Genomic DNA, 17604 nt, shown 5'->3' on the forward strand with positions numbered 1-17604 from the left:
TCGGACACAATTCTCCCTGCCTCGAATGCGAACCGTTTGTTGATCAGGATTTCGACCCCCCTGGTCTTAAAATCCAACCCCAAATGAAATACTTGCCCGACCACCCCTTCCCCAGTCTTGCCTGGTCTTTAACCTTCAGGTGAGTCTCTTGTAACATTGCCACGGCCACCTTCAGTCCCCTCAGATGTGCGAACACATGAGCTCTCTTAACTGGCACATTTAGCCCTCTGATGTTCCAAGTGATCAGCCTAATCAGGGGGCTTCCTGTTGACACCCCCCCCCTCCCCCCACCGATCAGCCATCACCCTTCTTAGGCCAGCCTCCAGCTCACGTCCCTCGTCTCCTCGGGCCTGCCCTCGGGCATCTGCCGTCCTGGCCCTCCCTTTTGTCCCCTAGCAACAGTACCTCCCCTGTCAACAGAGCAGCTCCCCCCCCCCCCCACCATTAGCAGCACCACAATCCCATGGCCCCCATAACAAGCTTATCACCTGCTCATCCCCACTTCCGTGAACTAGCTCACCTAGCTAGACTGGTAGCTCCCTCCCGTGGAGCCAGACATCCTATCTCCTTATTGTTCTCCCTCCTCCTCCCCGCTCGGACATATGAATTCAGAGCATCACAGTAGAAAAAATCCCCCCCCCCACCCATCACTCACCAGAACAGAGTTAAATTACATTTCTAAGCAATGCTCAAACATCTTAACAAAACGAAAAACAAAGAGAAAGGAAGGGGAAAAAAACAACAATAATCCCTTGTTGCAGAGAGCATTGCATATCCAGAACATCACATAAATAACTTGAAACCAAATTAACCCCGCAATGCCGCCCCCCAAGGTTCAGTGTCCTTGGACCCCTGCCAGCCTTTGTCCTTGATAAAATTCATCGCTTTGTCCGGCGATTCAAAGTAAAGTTCCTGGCCTTCAAAAGTGACCCACAGACGCTCTGGATATGACATCCCGAACTTCACCCCCTTTTTGAAGAGGGCCGATTTTGCCCTATTAAATCCGGCTCGCCTTTTGGCCAGTTCCGCGCCCAGGTCCTGGTAGATGCGTAACTCACAGTTCTCCCACTTGCAGCTCCATATCTGCTTGGCCCACCTCAAAAATCTGTCCCCTGTCCAGGAACTGGTTGATCCGCACCTCCGTCGCCCTCGGAGGTTCGTTCGCTCGTGGCTTCCTTACAAGTGCTCTATGCGCTCTGTCCACCTGCAAGGGTTGAGTAAAAGTCCCCTCTCCCATCAATTTTTCCAGCATACTTGCCACATATGCCCTCGCGTCCAATCCCTCACTGCCCTCCAGGAGGCATACGATCCTCAGATTCTGTCTCCTGGACCTGTTCTCCAAATCCTCCACCTTCTCCTGCAGCCTTTTCTGGTGGTCCTTCATCAGCCCCACCTCAGCCTCCAACGCGATTAGATAGTCCTCATGTTCGGACACCTTTTCCTTCACCTTCTGGATCGCCCATCCATGGGCTTCTAGCTCCTGTACCACCCGACCGATCGATGCCTTAATCGGGTTGAACATATCCTTCTTTAGCTTGGTGAAGCTCTCCTCAAAGAGCTTCATCAGCTGTACCGTCGACCACTGTGCCACCGCACCAGGAACCTGCGCCTCCGCCATGCTTTCCTGTGCAGCCGGTTCTGCACGCGCTTTCTTTGCTCGACTATGTCGCCTTGTAAGGTCACGTCTAGTCCACTACTCCATATAATGGTGGGGAATTTCTCCCCACTCTCTCACTCTCCACCGATTATTCCAATAAAATTCCGTAAAAATCGGGAGAAAAGATCCAAAAGTTCCGTCACAAGCGGGAACTACCAAATGTGTGACTTTCTACTCCATTGCCGCCACCGGAAGTCCAAAGTTCTCTCATTTTGAAGGCTTCCCTTCTCTTGAGAAAAAAGCCCCTGTCTGTTCAATCTTTCCTGATGCATATAACCTCCCAGTTCTGGTATCATTCTTGTAAAAAGAAATTCATCTTGTCCAGTGCTTACATGTGCTTTTTAATAATAATATGGAGGCCAGAACTGTTCACAGTGCTTCAAGTGTATTCTATTAAAGTTCTATACATAACATCTTTGCTTTTCAATTCTATCCATCCAGAAATGAACCCAAGTTCTGTGTTTTTGCTACTTTTAGGAGTTGTAGATCTTCAAATTTTTGTACCTCTAACTCCTCAGATACTTATTTTTCAATGAATATGTGGCCACCTTATGCTTCTTACCAAAATGAACTACCTCACATTTATCCATATTGAAGCCCTTTGCCAGTGTAGTGCTGTTGAAATGTGATGAGCCTTCAAGGAATATTACAAACTATTGCGAAGAAAAGGATACTTGTCTGGAATTGCATTGAACTAGCCAAGTTTCCCAACAAATTGTTCACCCCTTTATTATTGTTAAATATGATAGCCAATTTTCATTCTTACATCACTTGCAGGCTGAGCTAAAAATGGTTACTGCTATCACATGCCTCATCCATGTGACTATGCTTAAACTATTGTCTGATAACATTATTGTTGTTTGGTGAAACTAGTTAAATGACCACAGAATGCAATTTTGACTGTAATTATACAGAGATATGATAAGGTGCATCCAATTGTCATAATAATTACTGACTTAAGCCACAGGTATTATACCTAATAACTGTGTTTAATAACATTAACATAATAAGGCATGGATTTGGTTTCCTTTTTTTATTGAATCTAGTGGATTTTTTCTGATGTTCTCACACATGTAGCATTCGTTTAACAGGTAACTCGCTGATTAAAGAATCAATAGCAATTGGACTTTGACTCAGATATCTAAAAGTATTAGGATTATTTGAACAGACTGTTTTGTCAGATGGGAGTTTTACAAACATACAGAATAGGACAGGAAGTAGGCCATTTGGCCCCTTGAGCCAGCTTCATCGTTCAATAAGATTATGGCTGATCAGTTTGTGTTTTGAGTTCCACATTGTCATCTACCATAACCTTTGATTCCCTTGCGTAACAAGAATCCATCTGTCTATCTCTGCCATTAAAATATTCACTGACCCCACTTCCACTGCCTTCTGAGGCAGAGATGTTCAAAGTCGCATAACCCTCCGAGAGAAAATAATTCACCTTGCCGATGTCCTGAAAGACTGATCACTAATTTTAAAAAATGCCCTCTTGTCCTTGACTCACCCACAGGAGGAAACAACATCCTTTCATGCCCCCATTGTTAAGACCATTAGGATCTGATATACTTCAATCAAGTCACTCCTCATTCTTCTGAACTCCTCACCTCTCACTCTTCTGAACTCCAGTGTAAACAAGATCTGCCTGTCCAATCTATCCTCATAAGACAACCCGCTCATTCCAGGTAACAATCTAGTAAACCTCCTCTGAACTGGATCCAATGCATCCTTCTTTCGGGAAACCAAAACTGCATACAGTATATGGGATGTGGGGCGGAATTCTCCGACCCCCCGGGAGCCCCATGTTACTGAGAGATGTAGTCAAACTACCTCAGGGTCATTGCCTATGTATTTGTTGGTTCCTCATGAGTTACCATTCTGATCTCAATTATAATAATAATCGCTTATTGTCACCTGTAGGCTTCAATGATGCTCAGAACCCAGGAATACCTATTCTCACACCTTTCAAAGAGTCAGTGTTAAAGCCATCATCATGAAAGAATAATGAAGAAAGATAATGTAAAAGGTGGGTGGGAACTAACATTAGTGCTAAGATGGACTTCTTCCCAGCAACTTCAGTTAAAGCCTTGTGGAAATTGTAGCAAAGGGAAACTAAAGCAGAAAAATCCTGCAAACATCATTTTATTAAAAGGAATGCTTGAGGACACTCATACATTTGCTTAATTTGTGGGCAGAATGTTGCCTAATATCATAAAAACTTAGGCTGCAAACTTCATTGTGATAAATGAAGCCCCTTGTTCTGCCAATACAGCTTCATTAATTGCTCTGATTGGGTAATCAGATAGATCGCACATGCAACGTCATCCCACCACTGATATCGTGTGTCTCAGGATTTATCCTCTAGTGACTGCTATGTCTAAGCTCTCTCTAATTGTAGAGTCAAAATTTCAGAATGGAGCAGCACAAATTCACAATGCATTTGTGTACGAGTATTGATAGTTTAAGACAAAAGTATGTTTTCTTCCATTTATCCAAACTGGAATTATTATTTTGTATAGGTCAGATACCACTGCAGTTCATTTGATTCTTTTTCTAATTCTACATGCATGAATTTCTGCAGCTTTAATCTAATTTATTTTACCCAAAGCTAAATGTCTTATTTACATGTGCACAACATGTGTAAATGTACAGAAGTAGAGGAATTACTGCTGGGCTAAATGGTCCCTAAGTTGCCATGCTCTGATTTTTTTTCTGACAATGTTTGAGAGAATTCAAAAGCTACAGTAGGATTGCATATACTGTGTTTAATTAATTCTGATACGACTATGCTTTTATCAATGAGTGTAGAAATTTTGTAGAATAAGTCCAATAATGAGTATTTTTGTAATTTACCAGGAGGTCGGGATTTAAATTTGATATAGGACTTCTTTGAATGGAGCAAAGCCACTGAGGCTTAACTTGTGATCACAAACACGAGTACAATCGTTCACACTATATTCTGAACACTTTTTCAAAAAGAAAATTGATCCCCAGACATGAGAGTTCGTAACATTGAGACAAGATACAATTAACTACCCAGTGCAGATTTCCATTAGCCCATTAGTTGTGCAGAGTTTCAAAGGTCATTAGAAAGTCAAACAAGTTGTTGATGCTAATTGGTAGACACCAATTTTATTGGAATGAGCATTTAATGAAAAAAATCAGTAACAGCATTAGGCACAGAAGTAATGATCTTAAGAGAAACACTGGTATTTGAAGGATTATCAAATGGTATATCAGAGAAATCCAGCTGCCCAGGCCACGTCAACCTGTCAGTTTAACAGAATTAGCTGATTCACTAAAGTAAGGAAAAATGACACGTAGCCAGTGACTTTAAACCTGTAACCTGATCTAGGAGATTTTGATGACATTTTCAAAACATGTCAACACGTTACTGCCAAGGCAACTTACTATCATAGATCTTACAACACTTGAAACAACCCAAACTTTCAATAAACGTATATTTACAGTTAAGGATGAAAAGTTGTGTGAATTTTTTTTTTACAATTTGGAACCAAAGAATTGGAAACGGCAATAGATGAGTTGATCGTTTGGACAGGGCACCTTCTGAAATGGCCAAGAAACAGCAGCGGAGGGGACCCCCCAACCGAAGGGACGATCTTAGAAAAACTGGAACGGGGGAGAAACACAGATCTGCTTTTTAAGAAGGGAGGTTAATTACCCCGCGTGCAAATATATATTTCGGTTAAATGAACTGCAGACCGGATGGGGAGGTGGGTTGGCAGTGCTGGAACTTACCTGACGCAAGTTGCATCCAGGCGCAGACTTTATAGACCGTGGCGGAGTTGCAAAAGAAAAAGAGACTGAAGCAAACAAGGCAGCCAATGATCAGAAGCATGGAGATGCCAACGAAGAACATGGCAGTTTTGAAGGCTCCCGACGGGATGGAGCCGAAATCCAGGGCACTTCCTTTGCAGATCAACTCTCTGGTCAGTCCGTTCCCGATACAGTAATGAAACAGTCCGAAATAGCCAGCCTGGGGCGTGTTGATGCTGTCCCCAATCCAATAAGGCTGGATAAAAATGACCACAGTTATAATTGCAAAACAAATAGTGAAAATAGCCCAGAGGACACCTATTGCTCTGGAATTCCTCATATAATTGGTGTGATAGATCTTGGCAGCCTCTTGGGCCGGTATCATTTTGTCCCCCATTCTTGAAGATTTGAAACAGGACAAGGGTCTCAGAACCAGTTCGTGCTTTGCCCCTCTCTTTTTTGTGTGTGAGATTTATGGATGCGGATAATCGTCACCTAAGATGCTTTCTCGTTGGCTTTTCCTTGAGTCATGTTGCTAAGGTAACGAACAGCCGGGCTTGAAGGAGACACAAGATAAATTGTGCCGTCTCGATTGTGTTCTGCCTCTGGTCCAGTGGAATCGCCTTGGTCCGCGGTGCTGCTCTCTGGTGCTGGGCTGGGCTGGCTGGCGGGTAAGAGGTTGTCTATAGCTGGCAGTTTCAGCACCGTGGACAGCAGCTTCATGTGAACAAGAGTTTGAGGGTGACGCGAGGAATTGACGTACAAACGCGGCTCCCAAAGGCAGACTCGGGGAAGTCTGGCCATATTAAAAAGGCAATCACTCCGTCTGAGAAAGTATCTGTTGATCACCGTTTACTCCAACTCGCGGGTGGAGCCGGGCAAGAAGTCCCGAATAAAAACAAACGCTTGGCCACAAGAGGGTTTCTTTGTTTCCTGGAAAGTACTTTCCTCAAGTCTGGTTTGTGGTGGGCCCCACTAATGCCACAGGCATCATCAAATAGTTTCATCAAATAAAAACGGAAAATGTGAATAATTTCCAAGGAGCTGGATGTACTGCACGCCCAATGACTGTGCATTTTTGTGGGACTCGCTGATATGATAATTGTTCATTTCAGCAAGGCACATATTTCTTTTTTTTAAATTTAGAGTACCCAATTCATTTTTTCCAATTAAGGTGCAATTTGGCATGGTCAATCACCTAGCCTGCACATCTTTTGTGTTGTGGGAGCGAAACCCACGCACACATGGGAAGAATGTGCAAACTCCACACGGACAGTGACCCAGGGCTGGGATCGAACCTGGAATCTCGGCCCCGTGAGGCAACAGTGCTACTCACTGCGCCACCGTGCTGCCCCCCCCCCCCTCCCCCCAACCAAGCGCATATTTCTAAGATCCAGCCATGATGGTAACCTCTTTTCAGAATAAATATCATTTATCGGTATTTGGGAGAAAGCTTATTTTAGAAAGAAGGAAGCATGACATGTCATCAGTAATATTTCTAATTTCTCAAACATTGTGAAGTGTGCAGTTTTTTGGTATCAATGTGATATGAAACCAAATGAAAACAACAGTGATGAAACGCTGAACAAAAGTTCCCACTAATCTCATGGCTTCATGCGCCCAGTGCCCGCCAAAATGGCACAATGGAAACTTGGGAGTGTGCACTGCGGGGAAAGGTCCGACCGATGATAGTACACTTGAATGTTGGATTTGTGATCTGGGTGGACTAGGCTGCCCACAAGAGCACCAAGTCAGAAAAACAGGCCATGTAGATCCTACCACATCCGGATCGTATGTAGAAAGGACCAATGAATGAGATGGGGCTTGACTAAGTCATCTCTGGTTCCTCTTAGAACGTGTGCACAAAATCTAACAATTCAAATCGTGACCAAAAACAATCGAATGTTTTAAAAACCTTTGACCATGTCGCTCTTATCTGGTGCAGGGGTGTTCAAATTAATCTCACCAATCACTGGGTTCAGGAGGAGGAATCCAGTTACCATTTGCACTCCAATTGCTATATGCTAACCCTTGCTTGATTATGCATATGCGTGGAGTGGATTGCATTTCATTTGGATTCCCATCTCCCACCTTGACCAAATAAACTCAATATTACTAAGGATAAGATCTGGAGAGCACCAGTGGAAACGTGTACCAACAATGAATCATTGTCCTTCAGGAGAAGGGGAGATGGGATGAAAGTGGTTGGGTAAAGTACTTTAAGAAAAATATTTTCATTATGCAAGAGAGGTTCCAGAGTGAGCTGCTGACACTGATGAGGTGTACTATAACATGGGTGGATGGGGTTTCTCCAGACAGTATCAAGAATTAAGGCAATGCTTACCTTGTGGAGAAAAAATCAAAACATTGTGTTATACAGCTTATGCGTCAACTTTTATTGAGAATGGTTTGTACTCATCAAATTTTATTTATATAACTGCATGCCAAGAAGAATAAGAAAATTAGTGGAATGTGGGTTCCCCTTCATGAACTTTGCTGAATTATTTTACTACTTTTGCATCAAACAATCAACACAATAGAGAAAGGTACATTTGAAGTAGTTACACAGAAGAAAGACAAATCAGAGAAAGATTGGTTTCCAATGAGACTCTGGTGAAATATTTTTTCTTGATTTATTTTGCAAAGACACATATAAAAAGAGAGGGGTGGTCCTTTTGCACATATATGCTGGTGAAGTGGTGACATTATCAGGCCACTCCAACCACCAATGTATCAGTGTTAGTACATTACAAGGCATGATTGTTGCCCCCACAGCATAAGTCTTCAAACTCTTGCAGTGTAGGTTTCTAGGTATGTACCTCAGCATTTACTTCAGTGACTGATCGCTCCATATTGCAAATCCCTCATAATAGATGCAGGAGGCAAAATAGATGCAGAGAAAGGCAGTTACATGACTAATCATGATTTTGTTGTTTATCTTAGTCATCTTATTTGTTTGTAGATTCAAAATAATAAGATTGAAAACTGATGTATCCAACAATCCACTGCCATTAGACTCAAAATTCCAAAATAACCAAATGACTGACTTTATAAAAAATTCTTGTTGATCAGACATAATTAAAAATAAACTCTCAATATCGTATTAGCAAGTTAAAAATAAATAGAATGAAGGAAATAGAAATTCAGATTACAGGATCAACATTTTTATGTAGATTATATAAAATGACCATTATACTTAATGTTTTAGAAGAATATATATTTTCGAATTTAGTTTTTCAGCATAGGTGTTCCCTAAATGGGTGGCATGATGGCACAGTGGTTAGCAGTGCTGCCTCACAGTGCCAGGGACCTGGGTTTGACTCTAGCCTAGGCTGACTATTTGTGTCGATTTTGCATGTTTTCCCCATGTCTGTGTGGGTTTCCTCTGTGTGCTCCGGTTTCCTCCCAAAGTCCAAAGATGTTCAGGTTAAGTGGATTGGCCATGCTAAATCACCCCGTAGTGTCCCAAAGTGTGCAAGTTAGGTGGGGCTACAGGGAGTGGACCTAGGTAGGGTGCTCTTTCAGAGGGTTGTTGCAGATGCGATGAACTGAATGCTATCCTTCTGCACTGTAGGAGTTCTAAAAGTATTTCAACTGATTTAAGAGGCTAATTATTTTGTAACATACTGGGTATGTTAAAAAGAATCTTTTGATCTGTCACCCTGTTAATATGCTGTAGAATCTAAATCCAGAGAAACTGTTAAAATCTTAATCATTCACCTTAGTGTGTTACTGAATATCAATATTTCATCTGTAGTTCCCGATGTAATGTTATTATTGCAACATTTTCTGAATATATTAATGTACCACTGAGGTCACTAAATTATTTTTTATGATTGCCAGTACATAGTTCATAATGGATTTCCCACTAATCAATCAATTTGCCAACATTTCACAGGGCGGCACAGTGGCACAGTGGTCAGCACTGCTGCCGCACGGCGCCGAGGACCCGGGTTCGATCCCGGCCCAAAGATTTGCAGAGTAGGTGGATTGGTCATGCTAAATTGCCCTTTATTTGGAAAAAAAAAATTGGATACTCTAAATTTATTTTTAAAAAATTTGCTAACATTTCAATATTCATACTCTTAGGAGCTGGGGCAGTACTGAGAGGGAGAAAGAGCTGGGAAGTGATGTGGCAGCTTTCCCGTTGACTTAAATATCCTGACCGAAAAATTATGCTTTCCCATATTCAATGGAATTGAGAATGTTTGTATTGTGTGACAAACTCTGCACCCACAAAAAAATGTACTTACTTATTGTAAGATAATAGCAAGAAAAGGAACATAAGCATGGCATTGCAAAGTATATCTCCCCCTATGCTCTTTTTTTGCAGCCAGTATATGTCTAAGCATAATCGGCTAATGTACATTTGAAGCTTAGGGTTAATTGGAATAATTTGGCTTTAATTGTAAATATTTCTGCATAATATAATGGATCAATACCTTCCTGATAATTGCGCCTGGGTGATACGCTGCTGAGACTTAGTTAGCATGGGGGCAAAGGTCCCAGATCAAGTTCTGTTGAAACCCAAATGTCAATTTTCATACCTGAAAGCAAAGGTAGAAGCAACTGTCCTGGCTTTGGATATACTTTCTGTCCAAGGTCTCTGAGACAGAATGTGCGAGAGAGCCAGAGCCAGAGTGTGTCGCGAAGAAAGAGAGAGGCAATGATGCAGCTGCTGCAGTCAGCAGAGGGAAAAAAGACTGTTACGCTGTTAGCAACCAGACGATATGTGGGTGGGAAAATGAACCTGTGGACATTTAAGGACACTGGATGGTTTGTCCTGGCATGGCAAGCAGAAGGAGTCACTGGGGTGAACTGTAATGCTGGAGATTGGTTGGGATTTCTGGTAAGACAGAGGCAAAGGATCTTTGATGGTCACTGGAAATTATTAGTCAGCAAAACAGTGAGAAGTGAGCTGCGAGTAACTTTGGATTGGATCCTGTAAAGATGACAATTCTGTGGAGAGGCTGCTATAAAATATGAATGCAGCGTGGGGTTTTAGAGTGGGTTAACATGCTTATAAATGATGTCTTTTCATAGAATCATAGAATCCCTACTCCGAAAGAACACCCTATCTCGGGCCCCCTCTCTTCCCTGCCATCTCCCTGTAACCCCATCTAACGTGCACATCTTTGGACACTAAGGGGCAATTAAGAATGGCCAATCCAATCGCTTCTCGGCCTTTTGGCTAAGATCAAGTCTAGGCCTTTTGGCTAAGACTGAGCATAGATTGAGCCTTTTGGCTCAGATCTGGTCTGTTTTCTTTATGGGGACTATGAATTGAATTCAATTTGAATTGTTTTTTGGAGCAGGCAAGGAGCTGGATTAGGGGTTCGCCTCTGTCCACACTCTGAGCCCTGGCTGTGTAACTAAGATAAAGTAATTTATTAAAAAAAAAAGAATGGCCAATCCACCTAACCTGGACATCTTTAGACTCTGGGAGGAAAACAGAGGCTTCTGGAGCAAACCCACGCAGACACGGGGAGAATAGGGGCAACACAGTGGCGCAGTGGCAAGCACTACTGACTCATGGGGCCGAGGTCCCAGGTTTGATCCCGGCTCTGGGTCACTGTCCGTGTGGAGTTTGCACATTTTCCCCGTATTTACATGGGTTTCACCCCCACAACCCAAAAGATGCACAGGTAGGTGGAATGGCCACGCCAAATTGTCCCTTAATTGGAAAAATGAATTGGGTACTCTGAATTTATTTTACAAAAGACACGGGGAGAATGTATAAAGTTCACACAGACAGATTTAGATTTATTGTCATGTGTGCCGAGGTACAGTGAAAAATATTGTTCTGTGTGCAGTCCAGGCAGATCGCTCCATACATGAAACACATAGGACATATGACAAATACACAATGGAGATACATAGATATAGGCATCAGGTGAAGCATATGGAATATAGTGCTACAACTGGAGAGAAGATGCATGGAGAGATCAGTTCCATTTATAAGGGGTCCATTCAGGAGTTTGGTAACAGCGGGGAAGAAGCTGATTTTGTATCTGTGCGTGTTCTCAGACTTTTGTACCTTCTGCCCAATGGATTAGGTTGGAAGAAAGAATAGCCTGGGTGTGAGGGGTATTTAATTATGCTGCCCACTTTCCCAAGGTAGCGGAAGGTGTAGACAGAGTCACTGGATGGTGGGCGGGTTTGCACGATGGACTGGGCTATGTACATGACTCTCTATAGTTTCCTACGGTCTTGGGCCAAGCAGTTGCCAGACCAAGCTGTGATGCAGCCAGATAGGATGCTTTCTATGGCGCATCTATAAAAATTGATTCGAGTCAATACAGACATCTGAACTTCCTTAATTTGCTGAGGATGGATAGGCACTGTTGTGCTTTCTTGGTTGTAGTGTCAACATGGGTGGACTAGGGCGGAGTGTTGGTGATGTATACATTTAGGAATTTGAAGTTGTCAACCATCTCCACCACGGCACCATTGATGCAGACAGGGGCATGTACAACACTTTGCTTCCTGAAGTCGATGACCAGCTCCTTAGTTTTTCTGACATTGAGGGAGAGATTTTTGTCGTTACACCATGCCACTGGGTTCTCTATCTCCCTCCTGTACTCTGACTCATCAATGTTTGTGATCCGACCCACTGCGGTTGTGTCATTAGCGAACTTCTAGATGAAGTTGGAACTGAATTATGCCACATGGTCATGTGTCTATAATGTGTATAGTAGGGGGCTAAGCACGCAATCTTGTGGGGCCCCGGTGTTGAGGACTATTGTGGAGTAGGTGGCATGGTTATTCCTTACTGATTGTGGTTTGTGCATCAGGAAATCGAGAATCCAGTTACAGAGGGAGAAGCCAAGTCCTTGGTTTTGGAGTTTGGATATGAGTTTGGCTGGGATTATGGTGTTGAAGACAGAGCTGTAGTCAATGAATAGGAGTCTGACGCAGGAGTCCTTGTTGTTGAGATGCTCCAGGGATAAGTGGAGGACCAGGAAGATAGTGGATAAAAGCAAATTACTGCGGATGCTGGAATCTGAAACGAAAGTGAAAATGCTGGAAAATCTCAGTAGGTCTGGCAGTATCTGTAGGGAGAGAAAAGAGCTAACGTTTTGAGTCCAATGACTCTTTGTCAAAGCTAACAGACAGAAAGTGGGAAATATTTATACTGTGGAGTCAGAATGAAAGATGAGTCATAGTGTTATAGGCCAGTGTTTAGAGAACCCCAAAGAGTATCATGGAGTTCACCTGACCAACAACTTTGAATAGATTGTGGTATGGGGAGCACACGGCCTACTCTACAGGTGTGGTACAGCAGAAATGGAAAAGTGTTTTTTAAACCAAAACAATGTTTATTCTATTAACTCAAGTTAACCTTTTTAGCACAAACAGTGAACATCTTAGCAACCATTAATTCAAATACAACCTCCAAATAATACAACGCTAAGTAATCGTTAAGCTGTCCTTTTAACATCCAGAAGACTTTTAAAAAACTTTAAACAGAAGCACATCAGGTTAAAGTCACTACTGAGAGCAGTTATTAGTTTTAAATCACCAAAGGATCGATTTACAATCTTTAGATTGCAGATAGAGAGAGACTCATACACCTTCTGGCTGTGACTGCAGCTATCCAGCTCTGAAACAAAACTAAAACACACCCGGAGCAAACAGCCTAAAATGAAATTTAAAAAGCTGACAGACAGCCCAGTTCCACTCACACTCTGACACCACTGATAAACACCCATTTCTTAAAGGTGCATTTCTGAAACATCTATTCTTTAAAGGTACTCTCACATGACACCTCCCCCCAAAAAGAAAATAAACCATCAACTTCAAGAGGGTTTCATTTTTCACCTTTTCACTTTCCTTTAAGAAATGTACACAGTAAATATACATTTTTGTTTAAAAAAAATGCACGCAAACAGTTATATTAATATAATCCATTTTCTTTTCGTTCTTCTTCCTCCAACCAAAATCTTTCTCGATTGACAGTCTCTTTGAACAAGAAGGTCTCTGCGTGATCCATCCATTTCTCTACGCCTCGGCATATCTCTTTAAAGTTAGATACTTTAGTTCAATCTGATCACAGAGTCCCTTGTAATTCTCCAACACAAGAGCATTGGTTATCACAGCTTTCAGGCAGTCAAATGCATGTTGAAAGTCTGCTGTCCACTGAAATTTTTGATGTTTCTTCAGCAAGTCCTTCAGTGGAGCAATCACGTTCCAAAACTTTTGCACAAATGTTCGATCAAATCCACTCATGCCAAGAAATCACATTATTTCCCTTCGTCTTGAGGGTATTGAAAACTCCTCAATAACTGTTGGTTTCACATCCTGTGTGACCATTCGACCTTGTCCGATTGTATGGCCAAGGAAAGTGACTTGGGCTTTTCCAAATTCAATTTTGGCTAGCTTTATTACCAAACCCGCCTCCTGAAGTCGATTGAATAACTCCATCAGATGTTTTAAATGTTCTTTCCATGTCTGGCTGACAATTACCAGATCGTCGATGTATACCGCACAATTGGGTAATCCTGAAACAACTTTGTTAGTTAACAAACCTTAATGTGATCGCTTCTCGGCCTTTTGGCTAAGATCAAGTCTCGGCCTTTTGGCTAAGATTAAGCGTAGATTGAGCCTTTTGGCTCAGATCTGGTATATCTCCTTTATGGGGAACATGAATTGGATTCAATTTGAATTGGTTTTTGGAGCAGGCAAGGAGCTGGAGTAGGGGTTCGCCTCTGTCCACACTCTGAGCCCTGGCTTTGTAACTAAGATAAAGTAATAAAAAATAAAAAAAACAAACCTTAATGTGGCTGGGGCATTTTTCATGTGAAATGGCATAACTTTGAATTGGTATATACCATCTGGAGTTACAAAAGCTGAAATCTCTTTCGCCCTTTCGGAAAAAGGTAACATTTAAGTAAATCCAATTTGGAAATACAAGCTGATTGTCCCACTATCTCAGTACAATCCTCTAAACGTGGGATAGAATAAGAGTCCATTCTTGTAACTGCATTAACCTTTCTATAGTCCACACACAACCGTTGGGTACTGTCTGATTTAGGTGCCATCACTATGGGTGAGCTCCATTGGCTGCAACCCACTTCAATTATGCCATTTTTAAGCATATTCTCAATTTCTTTGTTAACCTGTGCCAATTTTAAAAGGTTAAGTCTATATGGAGGTTGTTTGATTGGAACAGCCTTTCCCACATCTACATCATGTATAGCCATTTTAGTACTTCCCAATTTATCTCTACAAACTTGCCCATGTGATATCAATAACTCTTTCAGGTCAGTTTGTTTTTCCTCTGGAAGGTAACTCAACAATTTAATCTCAATTTTTAAGAACATCCTCATTTTCCAATTTAATTTGAAGTATGTCAAATTCACAGTCATCTGGATTTGGTTCATCTCTTTGAGTTAGAATCATTAAAACCTCCTCCTTTGCCTCTCCTTCCCTTTCAAAGTACCTTTTAAGCATATTCACATGACATGAGTTTTCATTCTATCTGGTGTTTTAACCACATAATTCACCTCACTTAATTTTCTTTCAATCGAATAAGGTCCACAAAACCTTGCTTTTAAAGGTTCACCTACCACTGGTAACAACATTAAAACTTTATTTCCATTGGCAAAACTACGAAGTTTGGATTTCTTGTCCGCTACCCGTTTCATCACATTTTGTGCAACTTTTAAATGTTGTCTAGCCAATTCACCTGCTCTATTTAATCATTCCCTACAATTTGACACGTAATCCAATAATGTAATTTCCGATTCCTCACTCACCAATTTTTGCTCAATCAATTTAAGTGGCCCTCTTACCTCATGACCAAAACTTAGTTTAAAAGGACTAAATATGGTTGACTCATTAGGTGCATCCCTAATTGCAAACAGTACGAATGGAATTCCTTTATCCCAATCCTCTGGATAATCTTGACAATAAGCCCTCAACATTGTCTTCAATGTCTTATGCCAACTTTCTAACACTCCCTGCGGTACTGGATGGTACACAGTTGATTTAAATTGTTTTATTCCTAAGTTATCCATAACTTCTTCGAATAACCTTGAGGTAAAATTTGATCCTTGATCCGATTACATTTCTGTGGGTAGTCCATATCTAGTAAATAATTTCAGTAACTCCTCCACAATCTTTTTAGCTGCAATATTACGTGCTGGATTGGCCTCTGGAAACCTAGCAGACACATCCATTATAGTCAAAAGATATTGATTCCCACTTTTCATTTTAGGAAGCAGTCCTACACAATCAATTAGGACCCTTATGAACGGTTCCTCAAATGCTGGAATGAGTATTAAGCATGCTGGCTTTATCACTGCTTGAGGTTTCCCTATCACTTGACATGTGTGACGTGATTGACAAAATTTAACTACATCTTTATGTAGTCCAGGCCAACAAAAATGGGTGGGATTCTCCTGTACCCGGCGGGGCGGGGGTCCCGGTGGGATGGAGTGGCGTGAACCACTCTGCCGTTGGGCCGCCCCAAAGGTGCGGAATCCTCTGCACCTTCAGGGGCTAGGCTGGCACTGGAGTGGTTTGCGCCCCGCCGGCTGGCGTGGAAGGCCTTTGGTGCTGCGGCAGCCAGGGCTGAAGGGACTCCGCCGGCCGGCGCAGGTCCGCACATGCACGGGAGCGTCGGCGGCTGCTGACATCATCCCCACGCATGCGCAGGGGTGTTTCACCTTTGCGCTGGCTATCGCGGAGGCCTACATGGCCGGCGCATAGGTTAAGAGTGCCCCCATGGCACAGGCACACCCGCGGATCGATGGACCCCGATCACGGGCAAGGCCACCGTGGGGGCACTCCCCGGGGCCAAATCGCCCCCCCCCCCGGCGATTCTCCGACCTGGCGGGGGGTCGGAGAACCCCGCCCAATGTTTCTGGATTTTAACTTGAGTTTTCCTTATTCCCAAATGACCTCCCACCGGTACCTTATGTGCAACTCGCAACACCTCCTTTCTATACCCTACCGGCAATACTACTTGAACTTCTGCCCACTTTTCATCCACCTACCTATGTAAAGGTCTACATTTTATCATCAAGAAATCACTTTTACGGTAATGACACTCTGGTATACATGCAGATTCCACTTCTGTGAATGCTATCTGATACATCCGGTTTATTTCTACATCTTTCTGTTGTAACTCCGTCAATTTTCCTGAATGAAAAACATCCGCCTCATCCTCCACCTGTTCTTGTTCTTTTTCAACCATCTGATCAAAAATTGTTTCTGATAATTGCACTTCAACTTCATCTTCACTCTTTGATTCCTCCTCTTGTCTTAACCTGTGACTTTGCGACCTTGTTACTACACAATTCGGAAAAATCCCAGGATATTCGTCCTTCAACACTTCAGTTGTCTGATTATCCACTGGCTTATCAACCACAATCGGCATCACTCCCACCTGCGACTCAGCTATATTATTACCCAAGATAAACTGTATTCCTGGATAAGATAGTTTCTCTATTACTCCTACTACCACTTCACCACTCTTCACTGGACTTTCCAACCTTACCTTATATAATGGAACACTACTCCTCTCACCCTCCTGGATTTTTAAAAGAGGTACACTCTTCTTATTATCTCCCATCAGATTACCTATACCTTTACCCACTTGAGTATTTCTCATGTCCCCAGTTTCTATCCCTCACAGGCTGAAACTGATGTCGGAAACCAAGCTTTGATTAAGAACCAATTCATAATCACCTGCCATTCCTGCTGCTAATCTCGCAGTTTTAACCCTCTGTTCTTCCACATGAGTTCTCACTACATCAGGAATTTAATTTTTAAACTCCTTCAAAAGGGTAATTTCACCGACACAAATTCCGCTACCTGGGGATCCAAATAGCCCATGACTGGAAAGGGATCCACAAAGGGAGCCTCACCAGCCTGACGGAGGAAGTATAAAAGGACCTGCAAAGATGGAACACACTCCCACTCTCCCTCGCGGGGAGAGTCCAGACGAAAATGAACGTACTGCCCAGGTTCCTCTTCCTGTTTAGATCCATTCTGATCTACATCCCCAAGGCCTTTTTCAAAGCGCTGGACAAAATTATCATGGCGTTCGTATTAGGGGGGGGGGGGGGGGGGGGGGGTAAAAATGCTAGGATCCCAAAGAAGGTCCTACAAAATACAAAATCCAGGGGGGGGCTAGCCCTCCCGAAACTACAATTCTATCACTG

The 17604-nt window shown here is 42.6% G+C and overlaps 1 protein-coding gene across 1 annotated transcript in view; it reads right to left on the bottom strand.

Annotated features, from left to right (window-relative positions):
* LOC119978597 (LHFPL tetraspan subfamily member 5 protein-like) overlaps positions 1–6153 on the bottom strand; it is a 214734-nt gene extending 208581 nt beyond the window's left edge. The window contains exon 1 of the mRNA XM_038820366.1: positions 5417–6153. Coding sequence (XP_038676294.1) covers positions 5417–5831 — 415 coding nt within the window. The 5' untranslated portion in view covers positions 5832–6153. The remainder of the gene's footprint in view (positions 1–5416) is intronic.
* Between the last annotated feature and the right edge of the window lie 11451 nt (positions 6154–17604).

The sequence above is a fragment of the Scyliorhinus canicula genome, chromosome 15, assembly GCF_902713615.1.
Source record: "Scyliorhinus canicula chromosome 15, sScyCan1.1, whole genome shotgun sequence".
Taxonomy (NCBI): Eukaryota; Metazoa; Chordata; class Chondrichthyes; order Carcharhiniformes; family Scyliorhinidae; genus Scyliorhinus; species Scyliorhinus canicula.